Source organism: Macaca fascicularis, chromosome 7, assembly GCF_037993035.2.
Source record: "Macaca fascicularis isolate 582-1 chromosome 7, T2T-MFA8v1.1".
NCBI classification, from domain to species: Eukaryota; Metazoa; Chordata; class Mammalia; order Primates; family Cercopithecidae; genus Macaca; species Macaca fascicularis.
This window is the reverse complement of record NC_088381.1, coordinates 164,592,812-164,613,238: the sequence shown is the minus strand read 5'-3', so window position 1 is coordinate 164,613,238 and position 20,427 is coordinate 164,592,812. Positions and strand designations below refer to the sequence as shown.

The following is a 20,427-nucleotide window of genomic DNA, read 5'->3' as shown; positions in this document are numbered from 1 at the left end:
TGATTTAACCCCTTAATAATACAACGCTAAAGGACAATTAGAAAGCAAATGTTTAACTTGATATTTTAGGTTTGTTTTCCTGAGGCTAATCTCTAGCTGAGATACTTTAGTTTTAAAATAAAACTGTTTGATGGAAAATTTTACAATAAATATGTTAACATGCACTGAACAGTCTGTGTATAAATAGTACACTGAGAATAGTACATGTTTGTCAATTTTTATCTAGTTAACTAAATTTTTAGTAAACCATTAGGTTAAGAATAAAACATTTTTAAAATAACATCACGTTTAAGCCTTAAAAACTGATTTTACACCCCTCCTCATTTATCTACCTATCCCCAAGTTGTGAATAATAATGATGTTATGTGATAACAAAAGCCAATATGAGCATTTATTATATGCCAGGAGCTAGTCTAAACCACCCTTTACATGTATTGGCTCATTTAATCCTCATGAAATACCTAATAAAATAGGTAAAAATACTGCCACAATTTTAGAGATGAGACAAATCAAGAACAAGATGTTTGCCATGTAACTTGCTCAAATTTCACAGGCAGGAAACAGTAGAGCCTGAATTTGAACAAGGCAGTCCACTCCAGAGTCCTTGCCTTTAATTAACTTCAATGCTTTTGTATTACAATATATTCTGTTTTAAGAAACAAAACATTATAAAATTAAAGTCTTCTGTGTATTAATTTCATTCCTTTCCTCCCAACCCCAATCCCAGACAACCAGCCATTTTCCTGAATGCAGTGGTTATCATTCTGTAATATATACTTTTATTTCATATTCTCTCCTAAATACATTGTTTTTTAAGTTTTTAAACTTGTAATCTTTATATGGAAGTAACAAGTGAGACACACATATGTGTGCTTTTTTATTCAACATATACTAGTATATGCAGTTGTAGTTCATTTATTTTCACTGCTACATACTGTGAAGTATTCCATTATAAGAATAAACCATCTATTTTTGAAATCACCTAAAGAAAAATGTAATTTGTATCTGTGCACTAAAATTCCAATATGCTCACTAAAGTTCAAATAAGGAAAAAATAGCTCTAAGTTATTCAAAAGAAGCACTAACACTAGAAAAATGTAATGCAAAATATTAACTCAGTGACCTCTGTTCATGACCTCCTTTATACTCAGCAACTTTTGGTTTTTAAATAATATACATGTTATATTTCTCACATTCATCCAAAAAAGCGATTTTCATTTTTTAAAAGTCTCACATAATTTACTTGACCCACATATTTCCTTACTAATTTAATTGAGTTTACTTTTTAAAGGAAAGAAAATTAAATACTGATGTGGGATTTTTTAATGAATAAGAATAAAAAGTGCTTAAAGAGAATATGGGTATATACAAAGTAAGGATATGAAGCATCACTACTAACCCTTCTAAAATCTAAAGCAACTGTGTGCAAGAAAACTGATTAGAGTCAGATTTCACATAATGAAACTGCTCCATGAAACCCATGAAACAGATTCTTAAAAAGCTGTCATCTATTTCAAATATGACTTATTAACTGAGCCTAAATTCTGAAATAATGATAGTCCAGATGCATAAAACATTATGTTAGTAATGCTTTTGTAAGTACTTTCTAAATTTACCTTTTTCTTTTTCTGAAGCACATGATTAGGTAGTAGTTGATGGAGTTGCTTTCTTTTTACATGCATTGCAGCAATTTTCATATCCACCTCAAACATCTTGCTGTTTATTGCTTGCCTATAAACTATACAATTAGGAAATTGTTACAAGAAATAGAAACATTTTAATAAAGGCAGTTAAACTCACTCCAGAGAAACTATTCTAAGTAGGGATCCTTTTTCCATCAATACTGCATACCTGTAAATCAGTCAAGACCTATTCCTAATCTGACATAATTCATTGCCTGAGTAAACTCCTTTTACCACAAGATGCGCTGAATAAAAGCACAAAATGTATTAATTCTTCCAGTGTAGTAACTCTTTAAATAGCTCTTAAAGTAGTAACTCTAAAGAGTAACTCTTTAAGAAATGGCAGAAATGAGGGGAAAAGGGTTTCTTAAACTCATATCCTTTTATGCTACCAGTACTATTGTTTAAAACTTTACCCAAGTATATAACACATGCTGTAAAATAAGTCAAACTTATTAAACTATACCTATAGGTACCTTTACAAGAATCTGCAAGATAAAACTAAGTAATGACATACTTTCTATATATAGTAATAACTTAAATAATAGAGGTCACAGGTACAAAAAGAAAATGCTACAATTAAATAAATTCAAATTATTTAGATCCAGAGGGCCCCAAAAGGTAAAAGTCGGTCATACAAAACATATTTATGAAACATCTATACTTGATTCGTACTGTTCTAGACACTGGAGATAAGCAGTGAACAAAGACCAATGTAGCCTCAAAGGGTCTACATTACAGTAGGGAGAATAGAATAAACAAGAAAAAAATAAAACCTAAACTACAGTCCATGTCAGATGATGATAAGTATTACTGAGAAAAACCACACAAGGAGTAGGATAGGAAGCTCAGCCTGGAAACTGAGTTGACATCTGACTGAAGATTTAAATGAACATGAGGATGTAAGCTGAGAGTACCTGGTGAAACAGCATTCCAGAGAGAGCAAACATCAAGAACAAAATGCCCTAAGCAGGAGAAAATGCCTGGAACATTTGAGAAACAACAAAAATGCCAATGGAGAAGATGACGAGTAGAAATCCATAATCCCTTATGTGCAACTCTAAAATCCTAAAAACTCCCAACACACAAGTTTTTCTAAGATAGGAAACAAAATTCATCTAGTAACAAACCCTGTTCTGAACTACTTGTGGCTGTGGCTATTTGGTCTTTATCTTTTGCTCCATGTGAGTATCAATGGTTCCCTGCAGAAATGATACTGTCTTTCAGTACCAAATACCGCTCCAGGCCTCAATGGGTATATTACTAACTGTATTACCTTTCTGGCTCCAAAACTTACAAATAAAGGATTGTGAACTTATAATAGGAGGTAAGGTCACAGACATAATGAAAAGGGCAGATCAGGCAGAAGTTTGCAAACCACAGTAAGGACTTGGACTTTTATTCTGAGTAGATACTCAGATACTCAAAGCTTTTAAGCAGGCAAGACATGATCTGGCTTAAAAATATCATTTGGACTCTAGGTAAGAACAGCTGAAGGCGCGAGGGCAAAAGAGAAAGTTTTGGCAATGACAGTGATCCAACAGCACTATAGTGGCTAGGACTTAGGGTGAAAACAGTGGGATTAGTACTAAGTAGCAGAAACCTCAGTATATTCTGAAAGAGGAAGCAAAAAGATTTTATAATGGATTAACATGGAGTAGGGTCAAAGACTGATTCCAAGGTGTCTAGGATGAACAACCAAAATTACTTGAAAAGAAACTGGTAGGGGTTGGGAGTGAATATTTGTGTGCTGAATATGTGAAATCTATTTTCTTTTAAAATCCCATAAAGTATTGGATTAAAGTGTTTCAATATACAGGACAACTAAATTTTCCTTCCCAAAATATCTCAAACATCCTTGAAAATCTTGATGGTTCATTAGTGTAATCTTTGATAAACATCTTAATTTGAACGCAACATACAGAACAAATTTCTAATCCAGGTAGGTATCCGTGACTTACTAGTTCATAAGTAAGTTAACATCAGAATTTTTACTTCAGGAAAAAATACTTCTTTTTTTTTTTTTTTTTTTTTTTGAGACGGAGTCTCGCTCTGTCGCCCAGGCTGGAGTGCAGTGGCCGGGTCTCAGCTCACTGCAAGCTCCGCCTCCCAGGTTCACGCCATTCTCCTGCCTCAGCCTCTGGAGTAGCTGGGACTACAGGCGCCCGCCACCTCGCCCGGCTAGTTTTTTGTATTTTTAGTAGAGACGGGGTTTCACCATGTTAGCCAGGATGGTCTCGATCTCCTGACCTTGTGATCCGCCCGTCTCGGCCTCCCAAAGTGCTGGGATTACAGGCTTGAGCCACCGCGCCCGGCCAGGAAAAAATACTTCTGTGGTGTTCAGCAGGTGGAGTATCACCCTACATACGACATTCTAAAAATCTGTAGAGGTCTTTTTGTTGTTGTATTGATTAAAAGGTACTATGGCTAGAAACATATATATATATATATATATATATATATATATATATCCTTCAACATGGACAGTTCTACCCAACACAGAATTATACCATGTCCTTCCTACATTCCTAAGACAAAAAACCTACTTAGCAATTATTTAAACAAGAAATCACTTCAATTCTACATTTTAAAAATGGAGTATTTAAAATAAAAAACAAGAAAAACAAACAAACAAAAAACAGAGTATTTTAATTTGCAATTTCCAGGAATACAACTACCACCAAGCATATCAAAATTAGATCTCTTTTTATTTGCAACTTTCACTCTTACAAGGTCACCAATGCTAACGCTGCTGGTGATACCTGAATCACCACAGACAACACCGGTATTGATCAGAATTTATAGATGTCACATTGCTAGCGAATCCACATAAAGTGTAATCACTTGACACTTAAGTTATCTTCTAGCGTCATTGTATCTGAGCAGTGACATATTGAAATACATATTCTTTTCCTTTTATTTTCTCCTTTGTATCACAGTTAGTGCACGATACTGACTTTTTAACAAACTGGCACTAATTTTTTTCTCTCCTGTAACTAGGTAAAAAAATTCTTAATTTTAAGTCTATATGTTCTCCAGGGAAAACTCCTCATCGTGAATAAAAATGCCATTTAGATTTTTTTTAATGGGAGAGAGGAGGACAGTGTCTGAGAGAGAAAAGGATTAGTCCTTAAAGTAGATGTGCAGTTGTCCCTATGTGTAGTATTCGCCATTCCCATGAAAAGTTGTGCACTTACATATAGACTCATTCTCTCAACTACATCCACCATTTGGTCTTTAGTTAAAATGAACTACCTTTCATCTTAGAGTACAGGTCAATCTGAAATCTACACTTAATCAGCCTATTTCCCACCTATGCATTAACATTTGAATCTGTATTTGAGACATAGTAGGACAATTTCTCCAGGTCATCACAAGTTACACTTCATTGATTTCTCAGGTTCAAGATGATGAAGGCAGTCAGACACAGATTCAGTCTAGACAACCATATATTCAAGTTGTTTCCCATTTTTTAGGAAATTATGGAGAAGTCAAGTTTGGAATGGTTCTACTTAAAGGTTGCCACAATAGCGAAAAATCATGTATATACAGGTTGAGTATCACTAATCCAAAAATCTGAAACTGAAACGTCTACAAAATGCAAAAATTTGTGAGTGCCAACATGCCACTTAAAGGAAATGCTCATTGAAGTATTCAAATTTCCTATTTTCAGACTAGGGATGCTCAACTGGTAAGTGTAATGTAAATATTCCAAAATCTGAAAAAACTCCTAAACACTTCTGGTCCCAAGCATTGCGGATAAGGAATACTCAATCTGTATTAGACTAATACAAAACCATTATTCTGATGACAGTTCAATATTCGCAAGTAATTTCAATAATTATTGTAAATATCACTATGGTGTGCATCAAGACAATTTCAAATATGCAAGAACTGAAGTGTTTTGATTATCCAAGTAAAGACATACCTGTATCTGTGAAAGACTGAATATCATAGGTGAGATCAACACTGAGGTTTTCAGAGTTTTCTGTTTTTTTAAACACTAACCCAATCACCCACATCGTGCGAAATTCTTCCCTGCAAAGAAAAGCATTACCATAGTTTATCTGGATTTCATGAAAACGTAGCTATCAATGTGGCTGACAATCTGAGACATGGAAAAACTTGTAATACAAATGTATGAGCAAACTAAAAGTTCTAAGCCCAAGCTCCATCAAAATGCAAAGTTCTCACCGACACCTGTCCTCTAGATTCCTACTACAACATACACAGAGATCCAGGAGAAACACAGTCTTATTAACTGTACATTGATAGTCAATGTCCTTAATGATGATTCTAAAGAACCAAATCCACTGAAATCAAAGAAAAATTATCTTTAAACTAATGAAGGAAAAAGACTTTTTAGAAAGTCTGGGAAAAAAAGGATTTTCTAAATACAGAAATTTAAGTAGAACTTAATAGCTATTTCTTAAACTTCAAAAATTCATTTTAAAAGGCCACATGAACAGAAGCATAATACCAGGAGTAATTTGTGATTTAGCTACTTTTGAACATTTAACAGTGTATCTACTGAATGGAACATCAAACAGTCTTGTAATAATTAAGATCAGAATTACCACAAAATGTAAAAAAACTCTTATCATATAATTACAAAATTAAAAACATCTATATAATCATTAAGAATACTGTGTAACACAAATTTAATGATCCTTCCACTTATCTTTTTTTAATGCTGCTTTTTTTTTTTTTTTTTTTTTTTTTTTTGAGACGGAGTCTTGCTCTGTCACCCAGGCTGGAGTGCTGTGGCCGGATCTCAGCTCACTGCAAGCTCCGCCTCCCGGGTTCACGCCATTCTCCTGCCTCAGCCTCCCGAGTAGCTGGGACTACAGGCACCCGCCACCTCACCCGGCTAGTTTTTTGTATTTTTTAGTAGAGACAGGGTTTCACCGTGTTAGCCAGGATGGTCTCGATCTCCTGACCTCGTGATCCGCCCGTCTCGGCCTCCCAAAGTGCTGGGATTACAGGCTTGAGCCACCGTGCCCGGCCGATGCTGCTTTATTTTTTAAAATAAGCTTATTACTAGTACTCTCCAACTCTCCAATGCAACAAAGTATAGTCTAGTCTCATATTAACAGCAAACAATCAAATCAGCAACTAACCTATATAAATAAAAGACCTCTAAAAAGGCAAACTGACTCTGCTTTTACGTACGTTAGCTTCTCAACAGTCCAGAATCAAGCATAAATCAGATTTTTATAAGTTCATATCAAAATGTTTGTTCCCTTTTAACAAAAAATTAAGATAAAAAGCAAAGACTGATGTATGGTATACCAGCTGTTCTGACAACTACTGTACAAAACAGGAGAAGAAAATATTAAGAAGGAATGGTAAAGACAGTATTAACGGAAAACTGTAGAATGTGAACTCTAGCTAATAGGCACCTCATCACTGGAAGAATATCAGGAAAAAAAATGTGTGCTGATTTTTCTCATAAAACAGTCTTTCTTTTCAATGTTTCTGATCAGAAAAACTAAGTTACAAGTTCTAAATTGTCTATTAGCCATATGTAGTCAACAGAATAGTGATACTGGTTATAAAAATTGCCTGTAAAAGCTTCTATGAATAAAAATTGGAAATGGGAAGAAGAAATTAAATTAGAAAAGGTCTTACTTGTCGGGATTTTCTTTGGGTGCTGGAAATGACTGGGGATTCACATGAGCCAGTGTAATAAATTCATTCTTCTCCAAGCTTCCAACCAGGATTCGGATTTTTGATTCCACCAAGCCCACCCTGAACAAATGTCACTTAGTATTAACAAAGAGTTTTGGTTAACTTAAAAATAAATAAAAAAATGCACATACCAGGGCATTTCAACTGGCTGAACTCCCACAAATAAAACCAGAAGCCTTATGTTCTACCCCAAATTGCCAAACAACAGGGAAAAAAGAGCCAAGAAACACTCCATTCACACCAGCAAGGCTGCAAAAGTTCTCCCCACAGAAATTTTAAGAAAAACAAGCTATAAGTGCAATTTAAATATACAATTAAGAAATGATGCATGGATCTCTAAAAAGCAAACAAAAAAATAAGTTGCATATGGATTCCCCTGATTTCTATGTTTTCACTACACACAGTAAAGCAGCTCCATTTGTGAACAAATCAAACCAAACTAGAAGTTTTAAGGACTTCCTCCCATCTCCTACTGTGTTCAGTGGCTATGTGATTCATTCTGAAGTTTGCTTTTTCTGTAAAGTCTATTCTTATACTCACCATTCTAGGCGTTGTTTTTCTGTTGGTGCACTTGCTAGAAGTACAATATAATGCCTTTGAAGATAAAGACAACATGCTATTTATTTTATTTACATGTTTTGTGCTGGATATTAGACCATAAAGTAATAAGCTTCCTTACAATTATAGATCCACATCAATTTAGCAAGGGGCACTACAATCTCAATATGCACATAAAATCATATATGCTAAATTCCACGTTTCTAACTACTAGTGAGTTTAATTCTTCTGAAAAACAGTGACTTTATGAATAATTACCGAAAAGCAGCTTAATTGAAGAAGTATAAATAAGCATTAATAGTTTTGCTCAATGACACCGATTGAGTGCTCTGCCTTAAAGAGTTGCTCACTAAAATATAATCTACTTAAAAATGTTTCAATGGAATCAAAACACCATGGCTTTAGACACAATTTATCACTAAATACACACACTACAACAGTAACTTCAAAAACAGTATCGAACACATCATGCTTCTAAATTCAAATTAAACAGTAGTGAAAATTAAACTAAATACTACAGTTAGGCCCTGTGATTTTTTTCCCAATTAAGAGTATACGTTTCTATAATCAAAAAAGAAAAAAAAATCACTAATATGACAGCAACAAAGAAATCCGATTTTTATCCAAAACTCAATCCCATTCATATTAGACAAAAGCCAAGTTTTCACTTCAGAAAATAGCATCATGATCAAATAAATACTGAAGTCTTTTTAAAACTATTTACAACTCAAATGTAACTACTATGATTCAGTTTTCTAAGACTAAAAAAGTTCAATCCAATATACTCTTCTATAGTACCCAGTGCTGGGAGCCAAATTTCACACCAGAATCTCTACAGCAAAAAGCAAACTGACATCAACTAGTATTGATAAGTATTGATACTAGTTTCAAAAGTAGCAGTATCACCAAAATTTTAAAATTATTTTACTCTTTGAAAAGTCTACCTAATACTTTCTAACACATTTTATAAGTGTAGTTTCTAACCAAGAGCAAAAATCTGACCTAGACCCAGAGAAAAAACTACCAAACCTATTTTAAAAAATGTATTTGAAAAATGGTTTCAATTCTTCACAGCTATGTAATCCTAGGCAATTCTAAGTCTTGCGTACATCGTCTGTAAAATGGGGTAATAGTACACATTCTACTGGCAGAGGTATGTAAAGTTCAATGGAGTTAACTTGAAGTCTATAAACTTAAGGTAACAGAGATATATAAAAAACAAGGAATATAGAGCCATGTGAATATGCAGTCCAAACCCCTACAAACCAATACTTCCTTTACCAGTTTAATTTGCTCAGCATTATTTGGAAAATGTCAAATACATGAGCAAGCACAGATGGCCCAAATAAGTCAACAAAAGTCATATAAAAGCATTAAAAATTCATGTATTTTATGTATAGAAAAATCCATACTCAAGAGTTCCAAATGCTCTTAAATCAAAATCCTAACAAGCTCACTAACCTGATTTCTAGGTCCCTAAAATATTAAAAATGGCTAACTGGTTTAAAAAAAAAAAAAAGGTAAAGAACATGCAGAAAGAGCTCTCTCACAAAAGTACAGCAACTTATAACAGGAGACAATGAAGTACAGAAATCAGGCACGTACACAAAAACACAAAGCTGTCTGGGTCCATCTAAGGGCAGGGACAAAACTCCTGCAGTCTCTAAATCACTCTTACAACACATTATTAAAATGGAAATTCTTAATAACCACCTTAGTCGTCAACAAAACCTTAAATGATATACAATGTTCTTTATTTATAAAGAGGAAATACACAATCCATTTGGACACAGTTTTGTTGGCAATTCAAAGCTCTGAATCCTAGAGTTCAACATTACTTCTTACCAAAATCCAAAAGGGAAAGAGTACCTACTCTGTACATATCTTACACACAAATGCAAATATTCACATATAGGTAGAAATGTTAATTCTAACAAGTATTTACGCTGAAGTTAAATGTCCTTTACTCAGCCACATTTAAACAAATTTGAGTTGAGAGATATAAAATGCAATAGTTAAGTTTAATAAAAAATAACCTGCAAATATCTTGAGTCATTAGGAATTCATTTACAAAACAAAATTCCAACTGCATTCTCTAAACATCTCTATTTTTAATTTTTAAAACCAGGACTGGTACTCAATTCTTAAGGTCCCAATCAGACCACAGAAACCTAGTGTACATGTACATCTAAATTAGACTACATTTTGTTGATGTACCAAAAAACGATCCCCTATTTTACAAGTGCCATGTTTAAACTGTCATGTTTATGATGCTCAAATGCCTCCATGTGAGACTTTGAAGTCTTAATGCAATTGCCATTACCTTTTCCCCAAATTAAAAAAAAATTCAGTTTCCAATAAAAATAGTTTAAAATAGTTAAAAGTAAATTTAACTATAAAAATATATCCCAAAATAATTAGTATTTATGCAAAGTGCCCTAAAAACAATTAATTTAGTTACTGTATTACCTAACTGCTATTTGCAAAACAAATTCTCTAAGTGAATCTCTTGAAGATCATTTCATCTCACCTGGGAAGATAACTCAGATACATACAATAAAAAGCTGGCACATCTTAGTCAAAAATGTTTGTAAGTCTCTATCTACGTAATTCAAGACCAAGATTTAGTTTCCTGTTTTTAACTTTTTTAAACAAATTTAAGGTTACTATACATACACATGAAATTATAAAATCATCTTGCACCTTAGAGAATACACTGGTTTACCTAATACTTTTCCTTTATTCCTAGTGAAATCTAACACCTGAAGTAAGTATTCACATTTCCTAATGTTAGTGATTTACTGCTAGTTACTTGTTAACTCGAATTGTCTCAGAGGCGGCATTTAAAAAACTGTTTTCTTAGAACTCCAAAAACTTCACAAAACAATGTTACCCCTTTTTGTTAAGGAACACTGACATATCTTTCTGGAAGATGATTAGTTTGCCTTTTAAGACAAATGAGATTTTTCTCCATGGTTCTGGCTCCTTCCAAGAATGTCAGGTATATTTCACATGATTTAAAATCCTACACATATCAACAGGCAGTATTTCATGATATGTCTCAATTAAGATTGAATCAACTCTGACTTATGGGAAGACTAAACATTTCCATTTGGTTGTACAGTCAATCTTTGGGGTATTTTACATGAGGATGTTTTTAAAAATTCAAATCTGTGAATACCTCCAAAAGCCTAATGATAGTCATCACTTTATCTTAGACGCAAATTTCTGGAGAACAATTAAAAATATAAATAGAATTTGGTATGGATAAAAATAGCCCACTGTCATATTTCAAAAGTTTTCAGAAGACACTCAGCAGAAATGTAAATTTTCCTGATGTAATTTCCTCTATTTGTTGCTGCTTCCTTTTTTATAACCTAAAAAAATTTGATTGTTTCACAAAAACTTCAGTGAAGATTAGTAATATATCTTTTAACCAGTCAAAGAACTTATAGGTACTATCCAGCAAGGACTGAAACATAGTTTAAAACTTTTAAAAGAAACAGTAAGCAAGCTTTAGAAAAAGCACCAAAGTGCTAATAATGTGAATTTGAATAAAATGACATTAAGGTTTGTTCAATGTAAACATTAATCTTTCTTAAAGTGAAAGAAGCCCCATCACAGTCCTATAAGAAAGTGAATAGAACAAAGTTTAAATCTAGTTTCATCATTGATTCCAGGAATTAAGGGGTACTAATACTTTCCTGTAAAACCAATTCCTTTATTATTCTCCTTACATGTAACTGTGTCTCCTGTGTATCAAGTTTTAAAAGTATCTATATACATGTTTATTAGTGTAAATGTTCCAAGGTACTTCCTCTACATTGGTTAAAATAAAAACAAAGAAAAATTATCTGTCAAACAGAAATCACAATTTATGGGGGAAGCTGTAATAAAATAAGAGTATTTAATGGTCATGCTACTTTAACGTTCACTGACAACACAGTGCTTCCTTACTGGCTCGTTACTGCTTCCTCATGCAAAAGATACAGAAACAAAACACAGAGACATCATGGAGGTCGTCATTCTTGCTTTTAATTGGGGAATAGCATAAAGCAATCCTGCTTAGATTATTACAAAACACAATCCAACACAAGATCAAATGGTCAGAAAAGTTTCAAGCATTTAAAAAAAAAAAATTGTAAGTGGGACTTTGGCACATTTTCAGCCCAGGGCAAATAAAAGTGCAAGCCTGTGGTTTGCCTGCTTTTTTTAAATAAGATTATAACTTACATTTTTCATCAAAACTAACACAATTAATGAAGCTTTTAACCTGTACTAAGGCATTAAACCATTAATTAAAATTATTAACACCCACTTAGATTCATGAAAGCTAGTTGTAGAAATATTTGAAGGGGTTTTATTAACAATTGGGGGAAAATGGCAGGCCAATAATGTGCTGTAACTATTGAAAACATTTAATTGAATATATATTGACATTTTATTAACTTTGTCTTTGTTTTAAAGATTCTTAGTGATTAACGAGTTTCCAGAATTAGATGAAAATACTGTGTCTTAGTAGAGAATTATTAACTACAGATTTTCAGGATGCATCCACTTGCCACTATACAGATGTACTGTTTTTGTCATGACTGAGGTATGCCTACGGAACTGATGTTGCTACAAACGTAGCAGGAGCTCAGTTAGATGGAGCAGAAAAATCAAAGGGGCTTCACATTCATTACCACAACCAAAAAAAAACTAAGGAGTTCACTAAAACAGTATGTCCTTGTGACAGGAAAGAAAATTCTACAGATGTTTAAAGGAAAATCCAAAACATTAATCCAGCAAGAAGAAAGCTCATATGTGCTACCATTAAACCATTATTTAAGAGAGCAACATGTCCGACATGCCTTAAAATACATACTTGTACTTTTGAAAGAAGTTTGGAGCTTCAAAAAGTTTGGACCACTCTGCCTTACTCAGCAAAATTTCATCTGTGATAGCAAGACCTAAATTAAAAACATATTAAAATGTTTGCATACTTCAGTCTATAATCTAGAATTTTACATAATCTTAATCATACTACATGCACTCACTATAATCCTAAAACCAGAATTTTAACATATATAGTTTTAGCTTATGATTTTAGACATATTCTTATATACATACATACTTTTTTTAAAAAGCTGGAAGATATTTTCAGAACCAGGTTTCTGGTAAAGTACGATTATTCTAAAATGCCATGCTCATAGAATGACCTTCTTTCTTAAACACTCCAGTTACCCGAGAAGGAAAAATTTCCAATATACTTTGTTTCTTGCCTTTCTAAAAACAAGTTTTCCTGTTGTTTCTAAAGGATAGAGGCATCTTCCCTTGATGGGCCTCTTTAGACTAAAGATGAAACTAAAGCATAAAATACTCAGGAATTTTAAATGTGTAAATTTAAAGCTAGTAGTCAAACAGCTGATTCTATTTCATTGTTTTCAGTCAAACCACTGTTTTCAGTCAAACCAATCTTGTTTCAGTTCTCTCAAAGACTATTTGGTAGTAGCTATACCTTCAAATTAACAGCACAAGTAGGTTCAAAAGTTAAAAGGTTCCTCCAAAAAATAATGGAATCTAATTGGGTGGTTTGGCCCCATTGCTGCTCAAAGTTCTTTCCCAGGAGTACGCAGCCTGCTAAACATCTCTCATTTCAACCAGTGTAGACAAACTGTCATCATTTATAATTTTACAAGGCAATAGTATGGAACTAAACCAGCCTACTGGTTTTAACTGTTGGTTAATCTTCCAACTTGTTATAAAACATAAATTGCCTAAAAGGAATTTTTTGCAGTTCTCAAATATATACTGTAATAAATGAACACCAAAATCCACTTCAGTGAATCCTTCAATTTAAGTTGCACAGTTGACTACCGGGTCTACAATGGTATGTAAATCCTTCGTGTATAAATCAGAGCATAAGGATAAACACTTACCTTGTTTAAACTCCTCAACCATGACCATCCGTGTTGAAACGGACACATTGTACGTGGAGTTCTGTTGTGGGTATGCTGGTGTAATTATAGGCATAAGATGGTACCTATCACTGGGGTTTACCTACATACAACAACAGCCAATCAGTTTCTTCAAGTACATATGCAACAGATACTTGGGCTTTTTACCCCTTGTTAAACTGAACCAATGATTATATTTTTTATTTCATTCATAGCTGGAGTTGAGAAAGAAAAACCATGTAGAGACATTGTTTTTATAGGAATTTTTTATAGAATCAAAGATTTCATCTAAACTAATGATCTGTTTCAATTTGGATTTTGGCAACCTTACTAGAAAGTGTGCCTGGCTGAACAACAACAAAAAAGTTCTGCTTGGGAATCTATTGATGTTTAGTTTTTCTTTATTCAACAACAGAAATAGGGATGCACATACAATTACCTTTAGAGACATGTCATGCTACAATATGTTTTGTAAAGCTAATTTTCAACAAGATAGAAACGTAAGTTCTTACTATACCCTTAAACTATTAAGGAGTTCAAGCTTATTAACACACGGTGAAACTATATTATCCATGTTGAAATGTTAGGAGATAATGAAATGATATACTGTTAATTTTAAATCTGTATATCAGGTAAGTGGCACACTTCCACAAAGGAAGTTGTAAATTCACATCCTCTAAAAGTAAATGCCTTGAGGTTTGGAAAACCTGAAAATGCATAGCTTGATGTAATTCAACAGAATTTAAAATTTTTGATATTGCAGTAAGATAAATTTAGAAAAATAGGATTTCATAAACTTAGGAAATCTTATTCAAACCTAAATTTCTTTTATCAGTTTATAAAGTGCATGTTGTTAACATTTAAAATGAGTAAGTGGTAAATGTTGTAACTTCCCAAGAAACAGAATGGAAGGTCTTCTTTAGCCCAACCATGTTTTTATAATCTCTAAAATAATCTAAACCAATTTTTTTTTTACAATTACATCATGGTAATTAAAGTGAGACTGCTTAGAAGTTATATGCCACATGTAAACATTAAGTAACAGCTTTCCTATAACAACCCAACTTTAGCAAAATACTTAGATAAAATAAAAAAATACAGGGATTTTTAGTATCCTTTTATTTTTTTAAAAGCACAAATGCCCACACAACTTTGACTTACAAGGTAGTTCTATATAGAATAAATTAAAATGTTAGTAAAATCTGTATTAAAAACTATGTACAATTAAATGTGGTTTACAGGGTACATAATTATGCTTCTCACATCAATTATAGTTGAGGACAATTATAGTTGAGGTTATCTAAAAGAAAGTGTAATACGGACATGACCACTCATAAGTAAAAGGCTGGAAGTCTCCCTGGAGTTTATGCAGATGATTTTTACTTGTTATTGCACAGTGTGAATTGGTAGGGGAAAAAATAATACACTAACCCTTGGGTCCCATACAGGCAAATTAAGATTGCATTCTTCAGGCTGTTTCAATAGCACTGGATTTGGCCATTCCCTGTTTAAAAAGATTGTAGCACTTGATAAGACTATTGGATATTACCATCTAAACGTATTTTGTTAAACATACAGCATTTGTGAATGTGATCCTTCTTCATTCTGCCTTCTTGGTACATACAACGTTTTATTCCTTTCTGACGACATTAGACTACTCAAAAATCTTTTTCTCCTAACTATGAAATGAACTTAAATCATCTGGTAGCCTTCTCAGACTGAAACAAAATATATTCTCTGCCACTCAAAGAACTTTAAAGGACTATTTAAATAAAGAAGTACCATCCCAAGATAATGATGTGTCCACTTCAACCTTGAACAGAATAAATCTCCACTGAAAAGACAAAATTCCTGCCTTTATACTAGTTCCATCCAAAGTCAACTGATAATTTTAAAAGTTACTTCTGATCACAGGCAAAAGGGTATGAATAATTATGAAAATTAATAAGGATTCATGACTTAAAAGTCGTAAGACAAGTATAGTAGTAAAACTTGGGTGGCATAAACACATGTTCATATGTGTTCCATATACTAGCTACTTTGGTCCCATATGAAAGAGGTAAAAACTGGAGAACATCTGCCATTCTTAACATCAAGGTTAGCTTCTTAAAAACATTATTTGCTTATATATGTGTAGCATTAAGAGAAATTCTGACATTCTTTAATCTTATCACGCCTGGTTATTAGTGCTACTAAATCCCCAAACAGCCAGAATGTGTACTGAAAAGTGTGGCATGGTTCTAAATTTTTTTTATTTTTCCTCCAGTTGAACACAGTTCTAAATTGTCTCAAATAACTCTAATTTTTATAAAATTACTAGAAAAGAACATCTCTTTTGCAGAGGGAGGAGCAGGAGTTCGTAAGAACAGGAATGGACGATTTATCTTAATTTGATTAAAAACCAAGAACTCTCACCTATTGGGCCAAGGCAATTAATATAAAATGGCAGTAATCTTTTATCCTAATTTTTCTTAAATCATAGTTGACAAATGTGGAAATGAAATGAAGAAACTTAAAAAAAAAGAAAAAAAAACCTCTCCTGGGTTAATGACTAATCTCAAATTCCTTTTTTGTCCTGAAGCACTTAATGTTAATTTATTCTTTAAAAGCTTCTTATGAAAATTTGTATCTTTAATATTAGGCCAAAATAAATGCTGAAAGCAAAAAGAAAAAAAACAATCACAAGAAACTAATGGCCTATACTGACAGAGGATTCAAAGAGTGCAAGAGGTGGTGTGTACAACTTTTATCCAAAAGTATAGTAACCGATTTCCCAACCTATCAATAAATTGGATCTTAGCTGCTAAAATTCAGAGTTTATTCAGGGGTAAGTTTATGCAAGGAAGCACAAATAGAATCTGCCTTACTATCCTGGCCAAACTAGGGAAAAGAAATAGAGTTTCAGTTTGCCATTTTAAATACAATGTGATCTCCAAGGCTGCCTACATGACTACATCATGAACTAAAATTTGAATCTGAAACCAGCTGCAGAAATGTCATAGAAATAAGACTAAACTTCAGTGTCTACAATCAATTTTATTTTAATATAATCTAAACACATACCATTTAGAAAATACCAAGAAAAATTTATGTACAAGAGTTGATGCTATTGCATTTGGATAAAGCTGGCAAGTTCTTGCTACTAGCATAGCCCAGGAAACACCACCGAGGAAACCTAATATATTGGAATAGATGTTGTGGCCTGTTGATAAGGGAAAAGCAAAAAGATAAGTTAGTGTTGAACAAAAGCTTGAATATTTCTAATAAGCCAGCCAACAAATTCTCAACTCACGTTTGGCCCATAGTTTGATAGCTCTCAGAGTTAACCTGAAGTTGTCAATGTTTGGTACTAGATGTAAAATTTCATCGGTTACCCTGCAACCTAATTAATAGGGGTAAAAAAAACAAAACAACAACAACAAAAAAAACAGAACATTAAATCATCAAAAGTTTAATGGTAATGCTTCCAAATTTTCTGAGATTGAAGTTAAAAGTAAACATAAATTTTCATTTGGTAGAACCGGTAAAGCTAATTCAATTAAGAGGGGGAAAAAAAAACTAAAGCATTTATCTCCTATCATAAGCACTGACCAAAGAAACCAAAGTAAACTGTAACCTGCCTAATTTTGAATTTTAGACTCACAATTAAAACTTTCCACATATACTGAGGAAGACTTAATCCACTCAAGTTTCCAAGAATTGCTCTTCAAGAGCACAGTAACAAGCTATGCTAATATAAAATTGTACCAAAGTAGTCCTTCTGATCTCAGCAATGCTGAAAGCATTACTAAAGAATAACAGGATCAAAATTAATTAGGGTTAGGCCATGAAACCTAAATCACTAGCAACAGAGTACAAAAGCCAGATGGTCTTTTCAAGTGTCCTGAATACCATTAATGACAGAAGAAATACAGTATAAAATACTGTAAGAGTGAAATAAACTACTACATACTCTTTCTGTAGTTTATTAGGCAAAGTACATTTTATTTAACTCACTACTGTGTTAACAATATAGCTATAAAAAGCTTCAATACAAAACTTGTGTAAAAATAACTAATATCTGACAAAAACTGAAGTACACAAAAGGAAGTAGGCTTTCTCATACCGTTAAGACTTCTTATACATCTTATATCTAAATTTTTAAGCAGACTGTCATCTCGTAGATCCAGATCTTCTGGAATTGTCTGCAGTGCTAATCTTGCAAACAAAATATCAATCTGAAACACAAACAAAACAACAATCCATATCTGTCAAACTACTTTTAAGGCATTTCTATTAAGAAAAAAAAAAAAAAAATCACAGCACTCTGGGAGGCTGAGGCAGGTGGAACACTTGAGCAAGACCAGCCTGGGCAACATGGTGAAACCCCACCTCTATAAAAAAAATACAAAAAAATTAGCCAGGCATGGTGGCACGCACCTGTGGTCCCAGCTATGTGGGAGGCTGAGGCAGAAAAATCATTTGAGCCTGGGAGGCGGAGGGTGCAGTGAGTCAAAACTGTGCCACTACACTCCAGCCTGTGTGACAGGAGTAAAACTCTTGACTCAAAACAGCAAAACAAAAACTTAATTATCCTTAAAGCCAGGATCTTTTCGTTATCTGGGAACATGACAATGTCCCTCCAAAAGTCCAAACTATATTATTTCGTATCATAGGTATTTTAACCAGATAATTTTAAAACATGGCAATATAGGCTGGGGATGGTGGCTACCGCCTGTAGTCCCAGCACTTTGGGAGGCCAAGGCAGGAAGACTGCTTGAGGCTACAAGTTCGAAATCAACCTGGACAACATAGCGAGGCCCCATCTCTACAAAAAAATTTAAAAATTAGCCAGGCATGGTGACAAGTGTCTGTAGTCCCACCTACTTGGGGGGCTGAGGTAGGAGGATCCCTTGAGCCCAGGTTGAGGCTACAGTGAGCTGTGATTGCAACACTGCCTCTAGCCTGTATAAAGGGAGACCCTGTCTCAGGGGAGGAAAAAAAAAGGCAATATTTTTAAAACAGAAATGGAAATGTACAAATACCCAGTTGTCACTTTAATCACAATTATTAAGGTTGTTAAATCCATCTACTGGGTATACTAAGTCTACTAAATACATACACTGAATTAAAGTTAGCTGTTTAGTTCTTCATCTATATGAATTAGAGACTGATTACATACTAAAAAGTACCCAAATTTAGGCAAATAGCCTTACAGTTAGCCAAAAATACTTCTCAGTAAGGGGAGATCTCATTACACGAGAACTTAAAAGTACTCAAATATAAGGCAAGCATCCTTATATTTAGCCAAAAGTAACTCTCAATAAAGAGAGTTTCTGGCCGGGCGCGGTGGCTCAAGCCTGTAATCCCAGCACTTTGGGAGGCCGAGTCGGGCGGATCACGAGGTCAGGAGATCGAGAACATCCTGGCTAACACGGTGAAACCCCGTCTCTACTAAAAAAAATACAAAAAACTAGCCGGGCGAGGTGGCAGGTGCCTGTAGTCCCAGCTACTCGGGAGGCTGAGGCAGGAGAATGGCGTAAACCCGGGAGGCGGAGCTTGCAGTGAGCTGAGATCCGGCCACTGCACTCCAGCCTGGGCGACAGAGCGAGACTCCGTCTCAAAAAAAAAAAAAAAAAAGAGAGAGTTTCTTTGTATCTGAGAACTTCTATGTCTATAATACTACAGTATGTTTTTCCAATTGAGTTTTAAGTAAAACAAAAACACTGGGGAAAGTACAGTCTAAAACAACCAGAGTTAAGGCTAATTTTGAAGACATAGAATTCAGCTTACAAAATTGTTTCTTTTCTAAAGGAAAGGTAACAGTGCAAAGAAACAGCACAGATTTGGTCAGCACAGATCCCTGAGGGTATGATTTCATGGTTCCAAAAATGCGGATGCTGCTGTAAACAAGCCTTTTATAAGATAACTTTTTTTTTTTTGAGACAGAGTCTTGCTCTGTCACCCAGGCTGAAGCGCAGTGGCAGGACCTTGGCTCATTACAACCTCCTCTTCCCGGGTTCAAGTGATTCTCCTGCCTCAGTCTCCTGAGTAGCTGGGACTACAGGTGCACGCCACCATGCCCGGCTACTTTTTTCTATTTTTAGTAGAGATAGGGCTTCGCCGTGTTGGCCAGGACGGTCTCGATCTTCTGACCTCGTGATCCACCCGCCTCAACCTCCCAAAGTGCTGGGATTACAGGCATAAGCCACTGTGCCCGGCTATTAGATCATTTTTTAAAAAGCATTATTTTAGGAGCACATTTTAAAATATCATTTAAACACACCTACAGAAAAAAAATTGTACTGTTACACAAATAAGTACCTGTGGTCTAGGATAAACTGTCCAATGAAAAAGAACAGATTTCAAAGTCTAGTATCTTCCGCAATTTGGACAGAAATAAAGATGATAGGCTCATAAAACTAGATAACTGAAAAAACAACTCAGTAATAATACTGACACATTTTTTAAAGGATGGAATTACTTCAAAAAATACTGAAATGTGAAAATGATTACTAAATTTCCTAAAATATTATGTTCCTAAAATACTATTTTTTAATATAGCATGTATAATAGAA

General features: G+C 34.0%; 1 protein-coding gene across 8 annotated transcripts in view; it reads right to left on the bottom strand.

Moving 5' to 3' along the window:
- The window catches only part of PAPOLA (poly(A) polymerase alpha), a 65,792-nt gene that overhangs the window by 18,258 nt on the left and 27,107 nt on the right, over positions 1-20,427 (bottom strand). For all 8 annotated transcript variants that reach the window (XM_005562169.4, XM_005562172.4, XM_005562173.4 and 5 more), the window contains exons 7-16: positions 17,976-18,087; positions 17,163-17,252; positions 16,934-17,072; positions 15,302-15,374; positions 13,853-13,973; positions 12,799-12,883; positions 7,914-7,967; positions 7,314-7,433; positions 5,611-5,720; positions 1,617-1,738 (exon numbers count right to left, since the gene is read on the bottom strand). In XM_005562169.4, coding sequence (XP_005562226.1) covers positions 1,617-1,738; positions 5,611-5,720; positions 7,314-7,433; positions 7,914-7,967; positions 12,799-12,883; positions 13,853-13,973; positions 15,302-15,374; positions 16,934-17,072; positions 17,163-17,252; positions 17,976-18,087 — 1,026 coding nt within the window. The remainder of the gene's footprint in view (positions 1-1,616; positions 1,739-5,610; positions 5,721-7,313; positions 7,434-7,913; positions 7,968-12,798; positions 12,884-13,852; positions 13,974-15,301; positions 15,375-16,933; positions 17,073-17,162; positions 17,253-17,975; positions 18,088-20,427) is intronic.